Source organism: Erythrolamprus reginae, chromosome 13 (assembly GCF_031021105.1).
Source record: "Erythrolamprus reginae isolate rEryReg1 chromosome 13, rEryReg1.hap1, whole genome shotgun sequence".
Classification (NCBI taxonomy): Eukaryota; Metazoa; Chordata; class Lepidosauria; order Squamata; family Dipsadidae; genus Erythrolamprus; species Erythrolamprus reginae.
In genome coordinates this window covers 16,217,697-16,239,341 of record NC_091962.1, presented here as the reverse complement: position 1 = coordinate 16,239,341, position 21,645 = coordinate 16,217,697, and the positions used below count along the sequence as shown (strand labels likewise).

Sequence of the window (21,645 nt, the reverse complement as noted above, 5' to 3'; positions counted from 1 at the left end):
TGGGTGGGTGGGGGGGGTGGGGGTATATTTCCTCAAAGCCCCCTGAGCATTTTGAGCAGCCTTTCACAGCTGAGGTTTTGCTGCCCTGCAGCGCCCCCTCTTGCTCCTGGCCAAGGAAGGGTAGTGCAGCTCCTCCCAGGGGCCCCCAGCATAAGAGAGATCAGGCCGAATGACCCTCCCCTGCCCCCCCCCCCATGGCCCCAAAGCCCTTGCGAGGAGACTCTGTGCCTGGGGGGCCCTGTTCACTTCCTGGAGCCAGAGGCAGCCCCACTTCCCCCTTGGTGCCCAACTCCCATGGTTCCCAGCCAGCCTGTTTAGGAGCTGCCCCCCCCCCCCCCGCTTCAGAGAACACGACCGGAGACTCAGAGTGACTCTGCTGTGCTTCACGCTTTTATTGAAATCTCATTTGCCCCCTGAGGGTCATTTTCCGGATTGGGGGGAGGGGGTGTCCTGGTTTGAACCTCAGCAGCCCAAATGCTCCCGGCTGGGCTGCCCCCCCCTCTTCCTCCCCAGGTGGGCAGCGAAGGGCAGAAGATGCCCCCAGGACGCCAGGAGCCCAAAGCCCCCTCCCCCCTGAGCTGAGGGCAACGGAGGTTGGAAGGAAACGAGTCTCACACACACACACACACACACACACACACACACACAGAGGACCGAGAGGGGAATTGCTTCCTAGGGAAGTCCAGAGGTGTCCACTGGGGTGAGAGTGCAGAATGGGGCAGGAACAGAGCCCCCCCTCCCGGCTGGAAACGAGGTTGACCACACTGCTCCGGCCCTTCTGTCGGGTGGCCTCTTGCGGTGGCACCTCCTGGGGCCCATCGGGGACTTCCGGTGGGGGAGGGGGGAGGCCGAGCGTGGGACTGGGGATCCCTCAGGGGCTCCAGCTGGCACGATCCGGGGGTTGGGGGGCCCTGGGCCTTCCGGGGAGTCTCGGGGGCCAGAGTCCAAACAGACGGAGGAGCCAGAAGACGCAGCGGCCTCGGTGACCAGGAAGCAGCCACCGGTGTGGTTGACAAGAGCAGCAGCAGACGGAGGGAGGGGGGCGAAGGGAGGTCCATCTCCGGTTTGGCAGGTTTGGCCGAGGAGGAACCATCGCGGTGACGGGCAAGACTGCAAGGCTACGCAGGAGACACGGACAGGCAGACGTGGGTCAGACAGGTGGGGGAGGGGGAGAGCCCCCTCCCGTTCGCCCCCAGAAAGCAGCCCCTGCAAACTCCCCGTCACGGACGGCATTAGCTTGAGCCCAGCGGTCTCCAAACTTGGCAACTTCAAGACTTGTGGACTTTGGCTCCCAGAATCCTCTGGCCGGAGAAGCTGCCAAGCTTGGGGAGCCCTGATCCAGCCCTCCAGTGGGGGCTCCCCCTCCTTCTTCTCACCTCTGGCCTCCCGGCCGGTCTTCACCTCTTGCGCAGCCTGGCCATGAAGCAGCAGGTGACCGAGACCAGGATGGAGACCCCCAGCAGGAGGGCGCTGGAGATGCCCACCGCCAGAGGGACGAGGAGCGTGTCCATCACTGGGGAGGAAAGAGCCAGGAGGGCATCAGCCATGGGGGGGGCACCGGCTCAGACCAGCTCGGCCAAACCGATAGCCATGGCCGACTGGTCCTCTGGTCCCTTTCCCGGCACGCACATCCAGCGTGATGCCAACCAGCAGGGAAGGCCAGTGGGGCCCGCCTCTTCGAGCAGGGGAGGGGCTGAGGGGAGAGGGGCCGAGAGGGCCAAAACTCACCCAGCGGGTACGGGTAGACAGTGACCATGTTGGACTTGGCCGAGGCCGCCTGATACCAGCTGCGGTCAGGGGAGCGCACCCAGGCAGTGACTGTGCAGTAGTAGCTCCCTTCGTCGGATGGGCGGAGCGCATACAGGCGCAAACGGTGGCTCTGGGGCCCCACTTTCTCCACGCTCAGGGCCCCTCCCGAGGGCGGCTTCTCCAGCTGCACCACCCCCTCGCGATCCATGGAGGCCACGGCGACCCCCAGTGGGGGGGAGTCCGGCCGGGGCAGCTCTGCCCACCAGCTGAGGGCCAGGTGGAGGTCCTGAAGCGATTCCGCGGAGACGTTGCACCAGACGTCAGCTGTGCTGCCACGGTAGAGAGTGGCCGAGGGCAGCCACGCCACGGCCCCCAGCACCACCGCTGTGGGGGGGGGGAAAGGAGGTAGCCTGAGAAGGGGGCGGGGGACACCCAAGCGCTCCGCATTCCTAGAGGGGGGAGGAGGGGGTGGCATCACTAAGCCTTCCCTCCTCCCTCCAGGGGAAGGCTGGAGAGACTAAGGGCATGGATGACCTTGAGGGCAGTTATGGGGTGGCCTGGGGGGAACCTTAATCAAGTGCCCCTAAAACCCTTCGGAGGGGCCAAACTGCCACAAGGCCGAACAAGGGAAGAGTGGCCGATAGAGGGACTCTTCTGGAATTTGGCAGGTTATTATGGTGACCCGTCTCTCTTTCCTGACTGGATGGACTCCAATTATGGCCAATTACTGGGGAGTTATCTAAATCTGTGGCCGCGTGACAGAGGCTCCACAGCCCCTGGGAGGACTTGACCTCCGCAGATCCCAGCCAAAGAGAAACCCCACAACCGCTCCACCAAATCTGGGACCTTCTGGGGAAATCGGTTTAGCTGGACTGGCAGGGAAGGGGGTCTTTAACGGGACGGTCGGGAACCCCGCTGGCCCCACACACCCCAGAAGGCCACAGGGCCCAGGTCAGCTCGGGAGGGGGAGCGGAGGGACTACCTTGGGACTTGACCTCCACGCTGACCGCCTCGGAGCTCAGGGTGGCCAACGGATGCAACTCGGTGCTTGGAGATCGCGAGAAGGCCTGCACCTGGCAGCGGTACGAGCCCACGTCTGACGGACGGCTCGACTCGATCCGCAGCAGGAAAGCGCCGGGGGGAGAGGTCAGCTTCTGCAGGGAGAGGTGCCGGGTGCCCACCTCGCGGTTGGCGTAGTTAGGGCCCAGGACGAGCCCTCCGCTGGCCTCCAGGCGGGCGACCAGGTGCCCCTCGCTGGTGGCCTCCTTCCTCTGCTCCCAGCTGACCGCAAAGGCCACGTGGGGCAGAAGGAGGCTGGACCCCCCGGAGACGTTGCAGAAGAGCTCCAGGGACCCTCCGGGTCTGAGCAGGACTCGGGCCGGGCCGGCAGACACGGAGAGCTGCCCCACTGGAAGCGAAGCACACAAAGGGAGGAAAGGGAGTCGGGGGCCCAGAGGGGAGGGGCCACAGCCCCCCACCCTGTCCCCCATGTGCCCTGCCCCACTGATAGGCAAAGTGCAAAGTGGTCGGAACCGGTAGCGGGAGATGCCGGCAGGGCCCCTGCAGAGAGGGAGACAGAGCGCCCCCTGGGAAAATGAGCAAGGGGGGGCTCCATGAAGGAGGGCTGTTTGGGGCGGGGGCAAACCCACCTATGCGTTGAACGGAGACATCGGCCAGGGCTACCCGCTTCTCGGTGATCTGCTGCCAACTGCCATCAGGATCCTGAATCCACTCCGCAGCGGTGCAGTGGTAGGTCCCGGAGTCCTCTGGCCTGAGCCGCTCCAGGGCCATCTGGTACTTCCAGCCGCCCAGCTTGTTGAGGGAGAGCTCCCGGGCTAGGCGCCGGGGGGCAAAGCGCCCAGCCGCCTCCAAGGCGAAGTCCCGCCGCAGCCCGATCACTTCCTGCTGCAGCCGAGGACTGCCGGGCGCGGAGACGGTGAAGGAGGCCGAGAGGTGGGTGTGCTGCTGGGTCCCGCTGGCCACCGCGCAGGTGAGCAGCAGGTCTTGGCTCTCCAGAAGCACCATCTGCGCAGGGGGGGGAACCCCCCGGCCCCTGAGAGGGGGCTCTGCACCAGAGGGAGGGGCGGCGGAGACCGAGAGCTGGTCGGGAATAACTGCGCGGGGGTGGGGAGCAGAAGGGATGCCGTCAGTTCTGCAGAACCAGGTGAGGGAGCCCCTCCCCACCGTCCCCCTGGAAGGGGAGCCAGACTGGAAAGGGGTTCCCCCTCTTCTCAAACCTTGGTTCCACCCGAGGCCAATCTGGGAGCTGGGCCCTCCCCCACGCGCCTGGTGGTGGTCAGGCAGGAAGGGGAGCAGAGGGAAGAGGCTGCTCCCTATGAACCGCCACGGCCAAGACACGCCCCCCCCCCAGCCTGGGCAGGACTCTCCCCCCGCAACATCGTGATGGCAGACGTACCTCTCACCTCCACCTTGGCGCTGTAGGTGCCCTGGTATTTGGGGTCCGTGGTGGGCGTGTAGCACTCATAGACGCCCGCGTCCTCCCTCCGGAGCGCCCTGACGCGCAGTTCCACAGCGTCGCCCCGAAGGCGCAGGATGGAGACGTTGCCGGCCTGCACTCGGGCCCCAAAGACGGCATAAGGGAAGTTGGGGTCCCGCGTGCTGATCATGCCGATGGAGATGTCGGGGGCCGATGGGCGGTACAGGAACCACTCGAACTGCTGCAGGGAAGGGCCCTCGAACTCGGAGACGTTGCAGGGCAGGGCCAGGGTGGAGCCTTCCACGCGGTACAAAGGCCCCGGGGGCAGCTGCACCTTCCTGGCACTGCCGAGCTGGGCTGCGCGGGCAACGGAGGCGGGTTAGCCAAGCGGCTCTGAGGGACGGATGAGCGGAACCATGGGGGCCCTGGCTGAGGAGGAGGGGGCCCATCCCACCTGGGGGGAGCTGGGGGGGGCTTTTGCAACCGGGAAAGAGCCCTAGAAATTCTTGGGAGGCTTGGAGGGTGGTTGGCGCATGGCCGTCCCCAAAGGTTGCCATCCCTCTGGGCCAGGCTGCCTTTTGCAGGACTACTGCAGCTGCCCAGGGAGGTTCTACTGGAAGCAGCCTGGAAAGTACCTGGGAGGCCCCGCCCACACCTGGCCAGCCATGCGCCCCCCCCCCCCCCACAAGGCCTCCTTCCTGCCAATGGGAAGAACAGGCAGAAGAGCCGGTGGAGAGGGCCGGCCCGCCTTCTGGCACAAGGGACTCCCCTCGTTGGCTAGGTGCACGCGCGGCCTTCCTGGGCAAAGCCCCGGCCTGGCTCCTCGCCCGCCTGCCGGGAAGAAGGGCCGGGCATTGGGGGGGGGGGCTGCAGAGGGAACATCCCCGCCCTTCCCCAGCGGACCACGCCAAGGCGGCCGTTGTGACTGGCCAGGCTGCGGGGGGAGCCGGATCGGCCCTCAAAGGCTCCGGATCTGGGCGGGGCGAGACTCGGGCTCCCCCAGACGCCCCCCGGCAGCGGCGCCCCCTGGCCCGGACCGGATTCAAGCGCCTTGGGGGGGGGGGGCGGAAGGGCGCGCGCGGGAGACCCAGCTGAGGCCGCCTCCCGCCCCGCCCTTCCCGCCCTTCATCCCGCCGCAGCTGCTGGCCGAGGCCACGCTCGCGCCCCGGAGGACCCCCCCCCCGCCCCCCCCCCCACCAGCCCTGCCACGCACCGGCCCAAGGGAGGAGGAGGAGGAGCAGGCGGAGGAGGCGGCGGCGGCTGAGCGCCCGCGCGGGAGCATCCATGGCATCCAGAGGCGGCGAGACTGGCCCCGCCTCCGCCTGCGCGCCCGCAGCCCAGACCGGCCGTGCCGCGCGCGCCATCCGAGCTGCTCGGAGAGAGTCCGGCGGCGGCGCTCTGTGCATGCTCAGGAGCCTCCGTCCCCGAGCCGTGCAGCGGCCCCCGAGGTCCCCCAGGGGGCGCCAAAGGCCGGCGCGGAGGCAGCGGTTCTCCGGCAGGAACGGGGGGGGGGGGCGGAAGCCGGCCGAAGGAGGGAGGACAGTGGGAAGCCCTGTTGCCTTTTTTTAAAAAAATAATTTTTATTTGAATTCCTTACGAAACATAGTAACTGAAGATAAACATGCTTACATTTACAAAGTACAAAAATACAAATAAACAACCCAAAAATCCCACAAAAAACAACGGCAACAACAATACCTAACAAAAACAAATTACAAAGAATGTATCGTTCATATCCTCGAGTGAAGAGGGAAAATACAATTTCTTCTATTATCAAATAATTTTCTGGTAAATACAATCGGTATTCACTATTAATCATTTTGGTTATCCATATTTTATTTATTATCATTTATTTCTTAGCCGCCTTCTGTACACTCTTTATTAAATATTTAATTTCCTAAAAAAATTGTTTCCATATAACCACTGTATACATATCGTACCGAATCTGTTATACCGAAAAGAAAAAACCATAACAAATTGTTATTATTGTGTTTTAATTTGAACTTTCATTCCTTCTCTTGAACCAATCATAAAAAGAATTCCATGTTTTATAATAATCGGAGTCTTCTTTATTTTTTAATTTAAGGGTTAAAGCATCTGGTTCTGCACAATCCATAATTTTTTTGAGTATTAGTGAGTCGTTCGGTAGGTTGGGTTGTTTCCAACATTGGGCTACCGCCATTCTGGTTGCGGTCAGTATATGTATCATTAAATAATATTTATCTTTGTCCATTTTCTGATCTATAATTCCTAAGAGGTCTTCTATTTATTTTAATTTGAAGTACATGCATTATCCATTTTTCTATCTTAATCCAAAATTTCTTTATTTCTGGGCAGGTCCACCAGATATGATAATAAGTCCCCTTGTTTCCCCTGTACATCTGAGCTAATCTTGCTGGAGGGAGGGGCCATCTACAGTACATTGTGTATAGGTTTTCCCTATATGTTGTGGATTTTGTTAATTTATAATTTTTAGGCCAGATTGTATCGCACTTGTCTAAATTTACGCTATAACCCAAATTCCTACTCCAACTATGGATATTATTCTTGACTATATAATCCTCTATTTGGATATTATGGATATTATTCTTGACTATATAATCCTCCAACCCCGGCGCCTTCCAAGTACTGTGGAATTTCAATACGGACTGCCAGCCGGGAGCCTTTGTCTGTGGAACTCCCAGCCTCAAGGTGGGACCGTTGCCACCAGCTGAGCAGCAAAGAAGAAGGTGTTCCGAAGCCCCCCAACTTCAGTGGCCCTGGCCGACCCCACTGAGATGACGGAGGAGAGCGGATGAAGGTCTCCCCCAGCCCCCCTCCGCCCCCACCCTTGTCTTAAGACTGGCCCACTGACTGCTCCTGGAATCAGACTGGGACATGCAGAGCTTGGCCCCCGCCTCTCCCCCCCACGACCAACCCTGCGAGGGAGGCCAGATCAAAAGCTGCCCCACAGGGAGTCTCCCCCAGACACCTCCCCCCCCCCCCGGTGGGTGGCCCCTCAAAATCAGCCCCCCCCCCGTCATTGTTAGCAGCCCCAGATTGGCCTTCCGAGGGGGGGGAGAGAGCCCTCCCCCCTTGTAAGGGTCTCTGAGGAGGGGGAACCCAGCAGGGGGCTCCAACTTCAAGAGGGCGGGGCTCAATCCCTGGCTGAGGAATTCTGGGAGTTGAAGTCCAGAGGTCTTAAATAGAGAGGAGCATTTTGTTGTTGTTGCTGCTGTTGCCAAGGCTCGAGAGGGAGGGGCTGGTCTCTCACACAAGACACACAACACACACACACACACACACACACACACAAGAGGGCCTGTGTCTCTTAGGCCCCTCCCCTGCGGTGGACTTGGCTCCCTTGTCGCAGCAGCGTTTATTGACACAGCTTGGGAAGAGCTGTGGGGGACCGAGGGACCAGCCCCCCCCTGCATTCCTTCCCCTCCAGCTCCCCCCTGCCCCCCCCCAGCCAGCCTCTGCGTTTCCCAGGTTGCAGAAGGGGGGGAGGCAAGGCTGCCAGGTTCCCTTGACGATGGGGAGGGCTGAGCTGCAGCCCCACTTCCACGGCAGAGAAGGGCCGGGGGGGGAGGCGGAAGGGGGCCGTTCCCCCAGTGAGGAGCTTTAGGGCCGATTTCGGGGTGCCCCCTCTCTGCAGCTGAGCCCTTGCCAAGGGGGGATGGGCACCCGAGCTGCGGCTTTGGGGCTGCCCCCCCCCCACGCCTGGCAGGTGCAGCCGGGACGCTTTGTGTGCCTGCCCCCCCTCCTGTCCTCCTTCCATTCCGGCCGCTTGGGGACATTGGCAGGAGACGGGCGAATGGCTCCCGTTGGCCTGCCAGGAACCAGGTCCCCCCCATTCCCCCCTCCCGGCCTTTTTCCATTCGGATTCCGCAGCTCCCTCTGGGAAGGACGGTGGGGGCCCAGATCCGCTCCGGCTGAGCCCCCCCAAGGCTGGATCCCTCAGGCCCCCAAGGGTCATGTGGGGGGGCAGAATCCCTTTTCCCATGGAAGGAGGCCTCCAGAGGAACCAGGGCAGGAAATGGCGGTGTCTCTCTTCACATAACGTGGAAAGGTTTTTCCTTGGGGGGGGGGGCGCGATGTCTCCTTTCTTTCTGCATTTACAAGCAGCCCAAGGAGGCCCCCTCCCCCCTCCCCCCTCAGGCTAAAGGGGGGCTCTGGGGGGGGGGGAGACCTCGGCCCCTCTTTCCGGGACCCCTGCCTGGCTGGAGCCTCTTGGGGGGAAACGGTGCTGGGGGGCCGACCCCTCAGTGCTGGGGACTCGGGTCTGGGGGCCCCCCTTTTCTGAAAAAGAGGATTTGCTTCTGTAAATGCAGAGAGGGAGGGGCCTTCCAGAGGTTCAGCAGCTGCAGCTTCTGAGGCAGAAGCCCCCAAACGTGGCCCCTTTAAGGCTCATGGACTTCAATTCCCAGAATCCTCCAGTCAACAGAGTTGCAGCACAGCTGGCTGGAGAATTCTGGGAGCTGACGTCCAGGAGCCTCAAAGTTCCCAAGTTTGAAGACAGACCTGCTCTCTCTCTCACCCCCCCCTCAAATAGGGTTTTTCCTGAGGGTCCCACACCTGTGGAGGGCACAGCTGTCCCAAAGGCCTCTGGGCTCCCCCTCCCCCCTCCCTCCCCTCCGTCCTGGCCGGAGGAAGGAGCCTCCTGGCAGGGTTTTCCGCTGACTCGGCAGCCTTTGCGGGTCCTGGTTGCACAAACAATCACACAGGGGAGGGGGCAGGGGGCTCCCGCCAGGAAGAAAGCCAGAAGGGCCCGGAAGGGGGCCGCTGGTGTCCAGAACAAAGCAGCGGGTGCTTCCCCGGCCAGGAGAGGCTGGGCCAAGTTTTGTGGGTCTCAGTGGGGGGGGGGGACGAAGCAGCATCAACAATCAACAACCACTTCCCAGCCTCTGCTTCTCCCCCCCCTCCCCACGGCATTTTATAACATAGGAAAAACCCAGTCCTGAGTCAGGAGGGGGGGGGGGAGCTGCCTTTGGGGCCCTCCAAGGAAGCCCCCCCCCAAACACACACACACAGTCTGCCTCTTGCCTGGGACCCTCTGCTTGGCATGGAGGGACACACCCAAAATGACCCTCCATCTGAGAGCACGAGGGACGCTGGCCCTTCCTGGCCAAGACCCCCCACGGCCCCAGCAAAGGAGCCTGGCCCCACTGGGGAAACTGAGCAGGGCCCCTTCCACCAGGGCCCCGAAGCCCTCTGCACCCAGGGGGCCCCGTTGCCCAGCAGCTGGGAGGCCGAGGGGAGCCCCCCCTCCCACCCCATCTCTTCCCAAGGGGGGGGAGGGAAGGAAGGGGGCAGAGGTTCAGCCGTGTCCAGTGGAATATTTGTTTGCCTGAAGTTTCCTTGAAAAGGGAAGTGAAGCTTGGCAATCAGTAACACAAAAAGGTGACCTGTTTTTCCAAAGGTAGCTGCACACCTGACACACACACACACCAGGTGCAGCTTAATGCCGAGGGGCTCACTCCTGGCGGAGGCACAAGGGCTCCCTCTGGGAGGCGCAGGGCCTCGGTGGGTGCGAGAGTGGCCCCCAAGTGAAAGGGCTCCCAGGGTTTTTCCTTTCTGCCCTCGGAAGGGGCATTAAAAAGAGATTTGGAAATAAACGAAGGGGCCTCCGAGTCCCTGGAGCTAAATCCCCCTGGAGCAGCAGGAAGGGCCAGGTCTCATTAAAGGCAGGAAAATGTCCCCCCCCCCCAGAAAAGCCTTCTTAGACGCCTCCCGCCCTCCCCTGCACTTCCCTCCAGCCACACACACACACACACACACACACACACACCTCCCACCACGGGGGCTGGCCGGGAGGCCCCCACGGCTATCGGGCCTGCAGGGCAGCCATTCCAGAAGAGCTCAGCCCCCCCTCCCCACAGAAGCAGCCTCGGATGCCTCCAAGGCTTGCCTCCGCCCCCCCTTCCCTGGGCACTCAAGCTCTGGCCTTGCTCTGGTTCTCCTGCCAGACTGCCTGGGCGGAGAAGGGGGGCTTGACCAGCGCCCCTTGAGGTTTGGGGCTCAGCACCCGTGGAACTTTCTTGGAGCTGTGGGGCCCCGGAAGGAGCAGCCGTGGGGGCGCTTGGCCCAGCCGTGGGTCTGCCGGTTCGCCCCAGTTCAGGCAAGCGGGTGGAGGCGGTGGACGGAGGCAGGACGGACGATTCACCCAGGCCCAGAGCCGCTAGGAGCCAGGGGGAGTGGGGCCCATGGAAGGAGGGATGGAGATCCCAGAGTCCCCAAGGGGGGGGGTGCCCTCGGATGACTGTGGCTGACCCCCGGAGAAGACACAGCCATTTCAGAAAGGCTGCCCCCCCACACACACACAACCCCCCCCCCCCCGATCAGGAATCCTCTGAAGAACAACCACACAAGGGAAGCTCTTCGCACCGCCTGCCCCAGAGTGGCCCCTCCGGACCTCCGAGGCAGAGCTGCACAAGGGCCCAAGTGGGGTCCCAAGGGCTGGTGGAGACCCCCTGAAGAGGTTGGGGCTGGGCCAGTCCAGAGGGCCCCCCAGAGCAGGCTCAGGCCCCGCTGAACCCCGAGACTGCCCAGGGCGTCTGTGAAGGCCAGCCCAGAGTTGGCACGCGGAACTGCCCGCTGGTGATTGGTGACCGTGGGCAGCCCTCTTTTCTTCAGCTGGGCAGGGGCCGCGGTGCCAGGAGACGGGACTGAGCCAGTGGGCAGAACCAGCTCCTGCTCTGGGAAAGAGCCTCCTGGGGGTGGGAGGGGGCGAGCCTGGGAAAAGGGGGAGGGTCCGTGGGGGGAGGAGCCTCCCTCCCTTCAAGATCCCCTTTCAGCCTTTCCGTCCAGAGAGCGCGAGAGAGCCGGCCAGACCAGCAGAGCAGGAGCTATTTAAGGAAAGGGGGACTCCACTGCCATCCAGCCGCCCGCTTGGCCCTCTCACTCCGGCCACAATGGGCAAAGGGGTAAGTGAGAGCCGGGCAGCCCAGTGGCCCCGGAGCAGAGCTAGTGGCCCCAAGGCTCCCCTCTCCTCTTTGCCCCCCCCCCCAAGAACCCTGCCCGCTGCTTCCCAGCCCCACTGCCCGACGGTGCTGTCAGAGGCCCCAGCTCCACTGGCAGGAAAGTCCGGCTGACCCCCCCCCCCCGAGACCTGAGTGACACCGGCTGTTGGTCTCCCCTCCCCCCCGGGGTCCCTGCTGGGCTCAGCTGCCGGAGGTCTCCTGCACCCAACGCCCCCTGGCCTCAGCAGGTGGGAGGTCCAGAACCCCCACAAGAGTGCTTGGGGGTCACTGGCAGCATCCCGACCCTTCGGCCTGACTCTGGGGTCACCTAGGCTCCTCTCCCCCTCTGTGTGGGGGTCCCGGGGGCAGCTGAAGGGCGACCGAGGGAGATGTGGGGGGCGGAAGGGTGCCTGCCCTCTTGGGATCGGAATCAGTGGGGAGTCAGCCTGGACTCTGAGGGGGGGGACTGCAACCCACCCCCCAAAACTAACGCAGGACCGACTGGGCATCAACTTGGAGGCACAGATCCCCCCCACCCCCCAAGACCCAGTTCCAGAGCCAGCCCCCTTTCCTGGCACGGGGCAAAGTCCCCCAGGGGGTCCGCAGGTGAGGCTGCACCTGGGCCTCAGGTGGGGAAGGAGCTCTCCCTCCCACCTTCACCTCCACACCTGCCCGGAGGAGCCCCCAGCCCCACATTTGGACTGGGGATTAAAGTTGTCCGGGATCTGGGGAAGACACCCCCCGCCTGACCCATGGATTGGGGCACAGGTCTGCCTCCCCCCCACCTGGGACCTGGCAGAGATGGGGCAGAGAAAGAGGGGAGCAGCCCCAGGAAAAACTCTGGGACTTTTCCGCCTTGGGGAGGAGGAGGCCGTGGGGGGGGGACGACTGCTGGGACAGGAAGGCCAGGAAGGCTTTGCCCCCCCCCCCTGACCCTGGGATGACCCTCCCCCCTTGAAGAAGTGGACAGCTTTAGCAGAGAGGGGGCAAGTCCACAAACCCTCTGCCTAGAAGGGCCTCTGTGCCCGGGGCAGCTGCTGACCCCTGAGGAGGAGGAGGAGGAGGAAGGGGCCCACTCAGCTCCCGCGTGGCAGAACTGGGACTTTGGCCTCCGGATGGCGCTCCTGGCCCTTCCGGTGGGCTCTTTTGGGGGGGGCAGAAATGCCAGGAGGGGGGCAGGGGGGCCAGGCAGTGCAAATGGTTCTGGGGGAAGCAGAGCAGGAAGCCCCGTGGGGAGGGGGGCAGGGGGCACAGGGCCAGGAAAAGGACCCCCCCCCACACACACACAGCTTCAGCCCCCCAAGGGAGGCAGCCCCCCCTCCCTGAGGCCCTCATCCCTCCTGTCGTGGGCCCACCATGTCAGTGGCCTCTCCTCCCCCCCCCCCAGACCGGGCGAGAGTTGGCCCCCCCCGGGCCCCACGGCCGAGAATGGTGGAGGGAAGAAGAGGCAGAAGGAGAAGGAGCTGGACGAGCTGAAGAAGGAAGTGAACCTGGTGAGGCCCCCATCGCCCCCCCCTTGGCTGCCCCCTGGGGGAGGACTGGGGGGGCTTCCTCTCTGAGACTCTCTGGGGGGGCCTCCTCCTCTCTTGGGCCAGGATGACCACAGACTCTCCCTGGACGAGATCAGCCGGAAGTACCAAGTGGATCTTTCCAAGGTGAGACCCCCACCCCGTTTCCCTCCCTCCCTCCCTGGGTCTCCCTCCCTCTCTGCCCCGTGCAATCCCGGAAGCCCCCCTTGGGCTGAATGAGGGGGGGGGGGGTCCTTCTGATTTGTGGGAAACACTTTGGCCTCTTCGATCGGACGTGGTCAGCACTTCAAGCGTTTGTTCTTTCTCTGGGTGGTTTTTCCTTTCTCCCTCTCTGCACCCCCTCGACCCCCCCCTGAACCCCGGCAGGGCCTGACCAACACCCGGGCGGCTGAGATCCTGGCCCAGGACGGGCCCAACGCCCTGACGCCCCCGCCCACCACCCCGGAATGGGTCAAGTTTTGCCGGCAGCTTTTTGGGGGCTTCTCCATCCTGCTGTGGATCGGGGCCATCCTGTGCTTCCTGGCCTACGGCATCCTGGCCGCCATGGAGGACGAGCCTTCCAACGACAACGTGAGTCCCCAGGGGCCACCCAAGGGCCGGTGCAGGAGCCCCCCGCACTCGGGGGGCTGTGGGGCAGCAGCTGACCCAAGCCAAACAGGGGAAGCAGCCCCTCTGCAGGCCCCCCTTTCCACTGGACACACTGGGGGGGTGCAAGCTGGGAATTGAGGGGGTTCAAAGGGCTCCAGGCTTTACTGGCTGCGTGACCCCCAAAGTTCTCCCCACTGGGGACTCATTCAGCCTCTCTGCCAACACACAGCCGGGGGGGGGGGGGGGCGGCGGGGGGGGCAGCTGGGCCTGGTGCTATGAGGTCTCTTCACTGCCCTGACTGAAAATAGCTGGAAGCCCTTTTGGGGCCAGGGGGGGGCTGTGGGAGTGGGGGGGGCTGTGGGAGTGGGGGGGCTGTGGGAGTGGGGGGGGCTGTGGGAGTGGGGGGGGCTGTGGGAGTGGGGGGGCTGTGGGAGTGGGGGGGGGCTGTGGGAGTGGGGGGGGCTGCCTGGACCGAGAGGAGACCCAGCGTAGCAGAGGATCCCAGTTAAGGGTGAGCAGAGGACCCCCTCCAGAATAAGGAGGGGAGGAGTCTCACACCAGCCCCTCCCTCACTGCACACCAGGGGGTGGAGCATTTGCCAGAGCCCCCCCCCCCCCCAAAAAAAAAGGCTGAGGTCCTGCATCTTTAATCCTCTTATGGGTTTTTCCCTCTGAAAATGGGGGTTCGGGGTTCAGCTCAACCAAGGGGGTCCCCCATGCGCACTCGGGCTGCCCCACTCGAGGCCGAGTCTTCCTCCTTGCCTGGGGGGGGGAGGAGAGGGGGGGCTGAGTTTCTCTGCACCTCAATCCGGGTGAGCAAAACCCCCAGTGGGGAGATTCTGGGATTCAGAGTGGAACGTGGGGGGGGGGGGCGAAGGAAAAGCCCCCCCTCAGCCAAATGCACAAGACCTGGTTTCATTCCTTTGGAGCAGGCATTCCTTTGAGGGGAGGGGGACAGTTCCCCCCTCCCCCAGTTAGGAGCCATTGGCAGCCAGTCAGTTCCAGCAACGGATCAGAAGAAAAACAACTTCTGGCTCCTTCCCAAGCCACACACACACACACACACACACACACACACACACACACACACACACCCCTCTGGGGAGACCCCCCCCTGCCCCAGTTCTCCCTGAGGGGAAAGAAGGAATGAGCCACTTCGGAGCCTTTTGGCCCAGCGGCCTCTGGGACCCAGGGCAAGAAAGCCCCCTGCCTCCCACTGGCTCTCTCACTCCCTGCGGTCAGTCGTGGCCCCGTATAAGAGCAGCCTGTGGTTGTGCTGAGACTACAACGCCCAGCAGCCACGGCCCCTGGGCTCAGCTGAGAGCTGCAGTTCCAGGCGGTCTCGGGGGCGGGGGGGGCACTGGGAGAAGATCAAGGGAGGGGGTTTGTCCCACTTGAGCCCCCCACCTGCCCCTCTTCCCTCCAGCTGTACCTGGGCGTGGTGCTGGCGGCCGTGGTCATCGTCACGGGCTGCTTCTCCTACTACCAGGAGGCCAAGAGCTCCAAAATCATGGACTCCTTCAAAAACATGGTGCCCCAGGTGAGACCCCTCCCCACCCGCAGGCTGGCCTCTGGGACCCCCAAGCAGCAGCCCCCCTGGGACCCCCTTCTTCCTGCCAGGGGAAGAGCCATGCCCCCCCTCCTGGACGGCCTCTCTCTCCCCCCCCAGCAAGCCCTGGTGATCCGGGAAGGCGAGAAAATGCAGATCAACGCGGAAAACGTGGTGGTGGGGGACATGGTGGAGGTGCGCGGCGGGGACCGGATTCCCGCTGACCTGAGGGTGATCTCCTCCCATGGCTGCAAGGTGAGGCCTCCCTTCCCCTCCCCCTCCACTGGCCCCGGATCTCCACGGCTGGCGTGGGCTGCCCCCTCCCAGGGACGCCCTGGGCCCTCGTGGCTCAGCCGGCCATTCCCGGCACTTCTCCCCTCCGGCACAGGTGGACAATTCCTCCCTGACGGGCGAGTCGGAGCCTCAGACACGGTCACCAGAGTTCACCCACGAAAACCCCCTGGAGACACGCAACATCTGCTTCTTCTCCACCAACTGCGTGGAAGGTACAGGCACAGGGGCAGCGTCAGAAGGGGCCTCCACCGGGGACCTGACTGGGGTGGGGGGCAGAGGACGTGCGCCCCCTCTTCCCAGGGGCCCCTGGCTGCCCTCCCCCTCCTCCCCCTCCAGGCACCGCCCGGGGCATCGTCATCTCCACCGGGGACCGGACCGTGATGGGGCGCATCGCCTCCCTGGCCTCGGGGCTGGAGGTGGGCCGCACCCCCATCGCCATGGAGATCGAGCACTTCATCCAGATCATCACGGGAGTGGCCGTCTTCCTGGGCCTCTCCTTCTTCATCCTCTCCCTCATCCTGGGCTACACCTGGCTGGAGGCCGTCATCTTCCTCATCGGCATCATCGTGGCCAACGTGCCCGAGGGACTCCTGGCCACCGTCACGGTAAGCGGCGCCCGCTGTTGGATTGTGGGGCCTCAGGAGGGGGAGGGGGCATTGTGGTGGAAGGGAGGGGGGCCCGGCGATGGGAGTGCTCTCGCCCGGATGTCCCTCTGGGCTCCTGGCTCCTCGAAGGTGGCACGGGCCCTGGGCCCTCCCCAACTGGACCCCTCCTCCTCCCCCCAGGTGTGCCTGACGCTGACGGCGAAGCGCATGGCCCGGAAGAACTGCCTGGTGAAGAACCTGGAGGCGGTGGAGACGCTGGGCTCCACTTCCACCATCTGCTCCGACAAGACCGGCACCCTCACCCAGAACCGCATGACGGTGGCCCACATGTGGTTCGACAACCAGATCCACGAGGCCGACACCACCGAGGACCAGAGCGGTGAGGGCAGGGGGAGAGCGCCTCTGAGCCTCTGCAGAGGGACGGCTTCACCCCTGGACCACTCAACGGCCCCCTTCCCTCCCCAGGGGGCAACGTTTGACAAGCGCTCGCCCACCTGGACGGCTCTGGCCCGCATCGCAGGGCTGTGCAACAGGGCGGTCTTCCGGGCGGGGCAGGAGACCGTCCCCCATCTCCAAGGTAGGCCTGCCTTTGGCCACTAGAGGGCAGCCTTGTCAAGCTCTCCAGGAAGCCCCTCTGCCCAGACTTGGATGGAAGGCCATTGGGAGATCCCCAGACGGAGGGGGCAACGCAAAGGCTCTGAGGAGCTGCCTGGTCCACTTCCTGGCCAATAACCCCCCCCCTTGGGGAGTATCCCCAAAGTCATCAGGGGCCGAGCTGGCCTGGAGGGAGGCTTCCCCTCCCTTTGAGTGTAGCAGGGCTGGATTGTGTGTGTGTGCGTGTGTGCGTGTGGGGGGGAATGGTCTGAGTGGCCCCGCTTCCCTCAGAGAGACACAGCCGGGGATGCCTCCGAGTCCGCCCTCCTCAAGTGCATCGAGCTCTCGTGCGGCTCCGTCCAGAAGATGCGCGACAGGAACCCCAAAGTGACCGAGATCCCCTTCAACTCCACCAACAAGTACCAGGTGGGGGGAAGCAGCGAGACGGTTGCTGGGGAGGTGCCGGGGGGGTGCCCCCCTCCTCCACCGCCACCAACAGCCTCTCTCCCCCCCTCCAGCTCTCCATCCACGAGCCGGAGGACAGGCCCAACGGCTACATGCTGGTGATGAAGGGGGCCCCCGAGCGCATCCTCGACCGCTGCTCCACCATCCTGCTGCAGGGACAGGAGGCCCCCCTGGAAGAGGAGATGAGGGACGCCTTCCAAAACGCCTACCTGGAGCTGGGGGGGCTGGGCGAGAGGGTGCTGGGTGAGGAGGGGTCCCCTGAGGGGGAGGGGGAGGGGCTGTGCTTGGGGGGGAGGGGGGGAAACAGATGGGCCGGGTGTGGCTGGACCCTCACGCGGCCCTTCCCTCCCCCCTCCCTCCCCGCAAGGCTTCTGCCTGTACTACCTGCCCGAGGACCAGTTTCCGCGCGGCTTCAAGTTTGACGCAGACGAGGTCAACTTCCCCGTCGACAACCTCTGCTTCGTGGGGCTCATGTCCATGATCGACCCCCCTCGCGCAGCCGTGCCAGATGCTGTGGGGAAATGCCGGAGCGCAGGCATCAAGGTGACCCGGCTGAGGGCACAGCAGGGGGGGTGCTGGCGGGAGCAGGGGGGCAGCCCCCCAGCAGGGCAGGGGACGACTCGGGACCTTCGGCTCTCTCCCGGCAGGTGATCATGGTGACGGGTGACCACCCCATCACGGCCAAGGCCATCGCCAAGGGGGTGGGCATCATCTCGGAAGGCAACGAGACGGTGGAGGACATCGCTGTCCGGTTGAACATCCCCATCAGCCAGGTCAACCCCCGGTAGGTCAGAGCCCCCTCCCCCTGCCCCCCAGCAGCCGGCCCGGCCCTTCGGGGCCCCAGAACGGCCCCCCGCTCATGCCGCTTGGCGTCTCTCCCACAGGGAGGCCAAAGCCTGCGTGGTCCACGGCTCCGACCTGAAGGACATGCCTGCCGGTCACCTGGACGAGATCCTGAAGAACCACACAGAGATCGTCTTTGCCCGCACGTCCCCCCAGCAGAAGCTGATCATCGTGGAGGGCTGCCAGAGGCAGGTGGGGCCATGCGGCTCTTTTGGGCAGGCAGGAGGGACCCTCAGCCCAGCCCAGGCCCCGTGGCTGCACCCATCGCTTCGTCCTGGCTTCCAGGAGGGGCCCCCAGGGCCGGGCTGTCCTGTCGTTGGCCTGGTCTCCTTGCCGGGGTCTGAAGCCAGGAATGGGGGGCTCGAGGCAACTGCAGGCATCACCCCCCCATCCCCACCGTTGACCCTCCCCCACGGCCCTGCAGGGGGCCATTGTGGCTGTGACCGGGGATGGGGTGAACGACTCCCCCGCCCTCAAGAAGGCCGACATTGGCATCGCCATGGGCATCTCCGGCTCGGACGTCTCCAAGCAGGCGGCGGACATGATTCTCCTGGACGACAACTTTGCCTCCATCGTGACGGGGGTGGAGGAAGGTGTGTGACCCACACGGGAGCCCACGGCGGGGGTGGTGGGGTGCCAGGGAGTTGCCTGAGGGGGGAGGATGTCCTGCCACTCTCCTGCCTCCTCCGACAGGCCGGCTGATCTTTGACAACCTGAAGAAGTCCATCGCCTACACGCTCACCAGCAACATCCCCGAGATCACCCCCTTCCTCCTCTTCATCATCGCCAACATCCCCCTGCCCCTGGGCACCGTCACCATCCTCTGCATAGACCTGGGCACCGACATGGTCAGTGAGGCCGCCTCCTCCCTCGGGGGCTCCCCAGCCGATCTCCCCGTCTGGGGGACTCACCGCCTCCCTCCCCCCTCCCTCCCGCCACCACAGGTGCCCGCCATCTCCCTCGCCTACGAAGCGGCCGAGAGCGACATCATGAAGAGGCAGCCGAGAAACCCCAAGACGGACAAGCTGGTCAACCAGCGCCTGATCAGCATGGCCTACGGGCAGATCGGTGAGCCCGGCCTCCGGAGGGGGGGGCAGCATCAGGGGAGGGGGCCCCTCTCCCGGTGGGAGCTAAGGGGGCGTGTCTCCCTCCCCAGGCATGATCCAGGCCCTGGGGGGCTTCTTCACCTACTTTGTCATCCTGGCCGAGAACGGGTTCCTGCCCACCACGCTGCTGGGCATCCGCCTGGACTGGGATGACCGCTCCAAAAATGACCTGGAGGACAGCTACGGCCAGGAGTGGGTCAGTCGAGGGGGGCCTGCAGGGGGAGGGGCAGACGAGGGAGCCTGTCTGCCTCTCCAGGGGGCCCCCAACGGGCGCTGCGTCTTCCCTCCTGCCGGCAGACGTACGAGCAGCGGAAGGTGGTGGAGTTCACCTGCCACACGGCCTTCTTTGCCAGCATCGTGGTGGTCCAGTGGGCCGACCTGATCATCTGCAAGACGCGACGGAACTCCGTCTTCCAGCAGGGCATGAAGTGAGCAGGGCGCCTGCCGCGGGTGGGACGGAGTGTCTCTGGGGGAACCCTCCTTAGCCTGGGCACCGAGGCCCCCAGAGCAGCCCGGATGTAGACTGCCCCTGTCCACCCCCCTGAGGGGACCTGCCGCCTCTGAGCCTCCATCTCTTGCCCCCCCCTCCCCACAGGAACAAGATCCTGATCTTCGGCCTCCTGGAGGAAACGGCCCTGGCTGCCTTCCTGTCGTACTGCCCGGGGATGGGTGTGGCCCTCCGGATGTACCCCCTCAAGTGAGTGCAGCCCCTCCTCTTCTCCCCACCCCCCTCACGTCCCCTGCGTCCCCCTCTGACCTGCCTCCCCCTCCCCCCCTTGCAGGGTCACCTGGTGGTTCTGCGCCTTCCCCTACAGCCTCCTCATCTTCCTCTACGACGAGGTCCGGAAGCTTCTCCTGCGACGCTACCCGGGGGGTGAGTGCCCTTCCCCCACAGCTGTCCAGCCCCCTCCCCTCCCCCAAGGCCCCTGGTCTCCCAGCCTCTTTGCAGACCCATGGGCTTTGGAGTCCTGCCTGGGGAAGAAACGGTGGGGGCTTTGCAACCTGAGGCTGGTTTGGGGGCAGCCTGGGGGGGGGGTTGATGCAGACTTGCTGCTGGCAGTTCTCTCGCCCCCCCCAGACCCCCCACCCTTTGTCTGGCTGCTGACCCTCTGCTTTCCTTCCTTTGCAGGGTGGGTGGAGAAGGAGAGCTACTACTGACCCCAGAGAGGAGGAGGAGGAGGAAGGCAGCCCTTCGGATCCAGCCCCTCTCCCGCAGCCTGTAGCCCAGACAGTAGCTGAAAGATGCAATAAATATAATCCTGCCTTCCCTGCCCTCCCCACACGGCTGCTTCATTCGGGGGGGGGGTCCAGAGATGGGGCTCAGCCCCTGCAGAAGGCAGCCCCACGGCTGGCAAGGGGGCTCAGGGAAGGAGGGCGGAGATGGGGCAGCTGGACCTTGGGACCAGGGAAGGGACCACTGCGGAGGCCCCTGGGACCACTCACTGGGAGGGCCCCCGTCTTCTTTGGCCCCGCCCTGTCCTGGGTGGGTGGGAACATCCGAGCGTCCCCCGCTTCCTCAGGGTGTTGGCCGTAGACGTCCGAAGAGAAGGAACCTCTGCGTTATTTGGGAACTGGGGGGGCAGGAGGGACTCAATTCCCTGGATGGGCTGCTGGGGGTCCATGTGGCCACTTGACCAAAGAGAGGAGGGGGCCCCTCTGCTGACCCCCACGGGAGGGGCCATGGAAGGACCCCCACTTCCTCCCCTCCTCCTGCAGGGGTCTTGGGGCCCGGGGCCTCTGGGAAAGGAGAGCCAGGCCGTAGATTAAAGGGAAGTTGGTGGGTCAGCAGAAAGGGCCAAAATAGCCCCCGCTGACTTCAGCTCAGCCCGGCCACATCTGGCACCCATTCAAAGGCGGATTAAAATAACGGCAGCTGCTGGACGGCCGGACTGGGCTAAAAATAGCCACCGGGACATAACTTGCCTTAAAGACAGACGAAAGCCCAGCCTTGCACCTGGCCGGCCCCTCCCGGGCCCCAATCCTCAGAGGGGCAGTGCCCCAATTTTGGGAGGACGTTGGGGGACACCCCGCGATGGGAACTGGGGAGATGGGAGACCACCGTCTCCCCCTTCAATTTCAACCCACATCGAGTGATGACTCCTCTGTCCACTTCCCCTTGGACCACAGTAAACGTGACCGCAGGGAGGGGGGTCTTGGCTCTGCTCCTCTGCCCCACAGAGAAATTCCTGGGTTTCACCCCCCAGGTGGAGACTCCAAGAGGGGGGGGGATGTGGGGGAAGCTTACAGGGGGGAGAGGGGGGTCCAGGACTCTCTGGCAAAGAGGCAGCGGATCCTGCCAGCCCCTCCACTACAGGCTAGGGAAGAAGTGGGGGGGGGTCTTCCAGCCCCTGAACCCTGTGGAGAGACCGTCCCCCTTCGGTGCGGCAGATGAAACCAACGTCTCCCGTGACTGAACGTGGCAGGGGGGAAGGGAGGACCTGCCGGCTGCGGCCACATCTGGCGGGCAATGTGGAGGGGGGGCTCTGGGTCACCTCAGTGCCCCTGTCGTCTTCCCAGGAAGAGCCGTCAAAGGAGGCTCTAAATCACAAGTGACAGCTGCCTGTTTGTACACAGAGCGTGTGGGGCGGAAGGGCTCAGGGACCCAGGCCAGCTCAGCTGGGGCAGGGCAGCCGGGGGGGCCGAGGCTCCACCCCACCATGGGCCCAGGCAGTGGTCTGTGGGGGGGGGCGAGAGCCTCGGCTGCCCTGCTGAGCCCTTTGCCAGGCTGGGCCCGCGGGGGTCTTCTGGTGCCAGCCAGGATGAGCAGGAGGCTGGGGGGGGGGGGGTGCCTCCCCCAAATGAACCCGAGGTCACCCCCAGCCCCTGACCTGTGCTCAGGCAAGGGGGAGCCTGGGGCCCAGCTGCCTTTCTCTCCTGGGGAGGGGGCTGCTTTCTCTGACATCTTTCTCTGGACTGCTTCTCCGCTTTAGAGGGAGGGACGGGCTT

At 64.3% G+C, this 21,645-nt stretch overlaps 2 protein-coding genes across 2 annotated transcripts; one reads left to right on the top strand and one right to left on the bottom strand.

Moving 5' to 3' along the window:
* Positions 1-368: 368 nt before the first annotated feature.
* Positions 369-5,539, bottom strand: IGSF8 (immunoglobulin superfamily member 8). The gene is made up of 7 exons (XM_070766634.1): positions 5,400-5,539; positions 4,166-4,543; positions 3,399-3,863; positions 2,732-3,157; positions 1,729-2,133; positions 1,377-1,513; positions 369-1,118 (listed from the first exon to the last, which is right to left on the bottom strand). Exons 1-6 carry the CDS (start codon positions 5,470-5,472, stop codon positions 1,398-1,400), a joined length of 1,863 nt encoding a protein of 620 aa, XP_070622735.1. The 5' UTR covers positions 5,473-5,539; the 3' UTR covers positions 369-1,118; positions 1,377-1,397.
* Positions 5,540-10,984: 5,445 nt separating this feature from the next.
* Positions 10,985-19,966, top strand: LOC139175421 (sodium/potassium-transporting ATPase subunit alpha-2-like). The gene is given in 24 exon segments (XM_070766537.1): positions 10,985-11,091; positions 12,515-12,532; positions 12,534-12,620; positions 12,723-12,782; positions 13,023-13,226; positions 14,670-14,783; positions 14,913-15,047; positions 15,181-15,298; positions 15,423-15,691; positions 15,872-16,071; positions 16,159-16,268; positions 16,581-16,711; positions 16,804-16,993; positions 17,118-17,293; positions 17,398-17,534; positions 17,635-17,785; positions 18,018-18,186; positions 18,287-18,441; positions 18,538-18,661; positions 18,750-18,895; positions 18,997-19,127; positions 19,295-19,396; positions 19,482-19,573; positions 19,829-19,966. Coding segments are annotated over 24 exon segments (3,060 nt in total). The 5' UTR covers positions 10,985-11,079; the 3' UTR covers positions 19,858-19,966.
* The last annotated feature ends 1,679 nt before the right edge of the window (positions 19,967-21,645 follow it).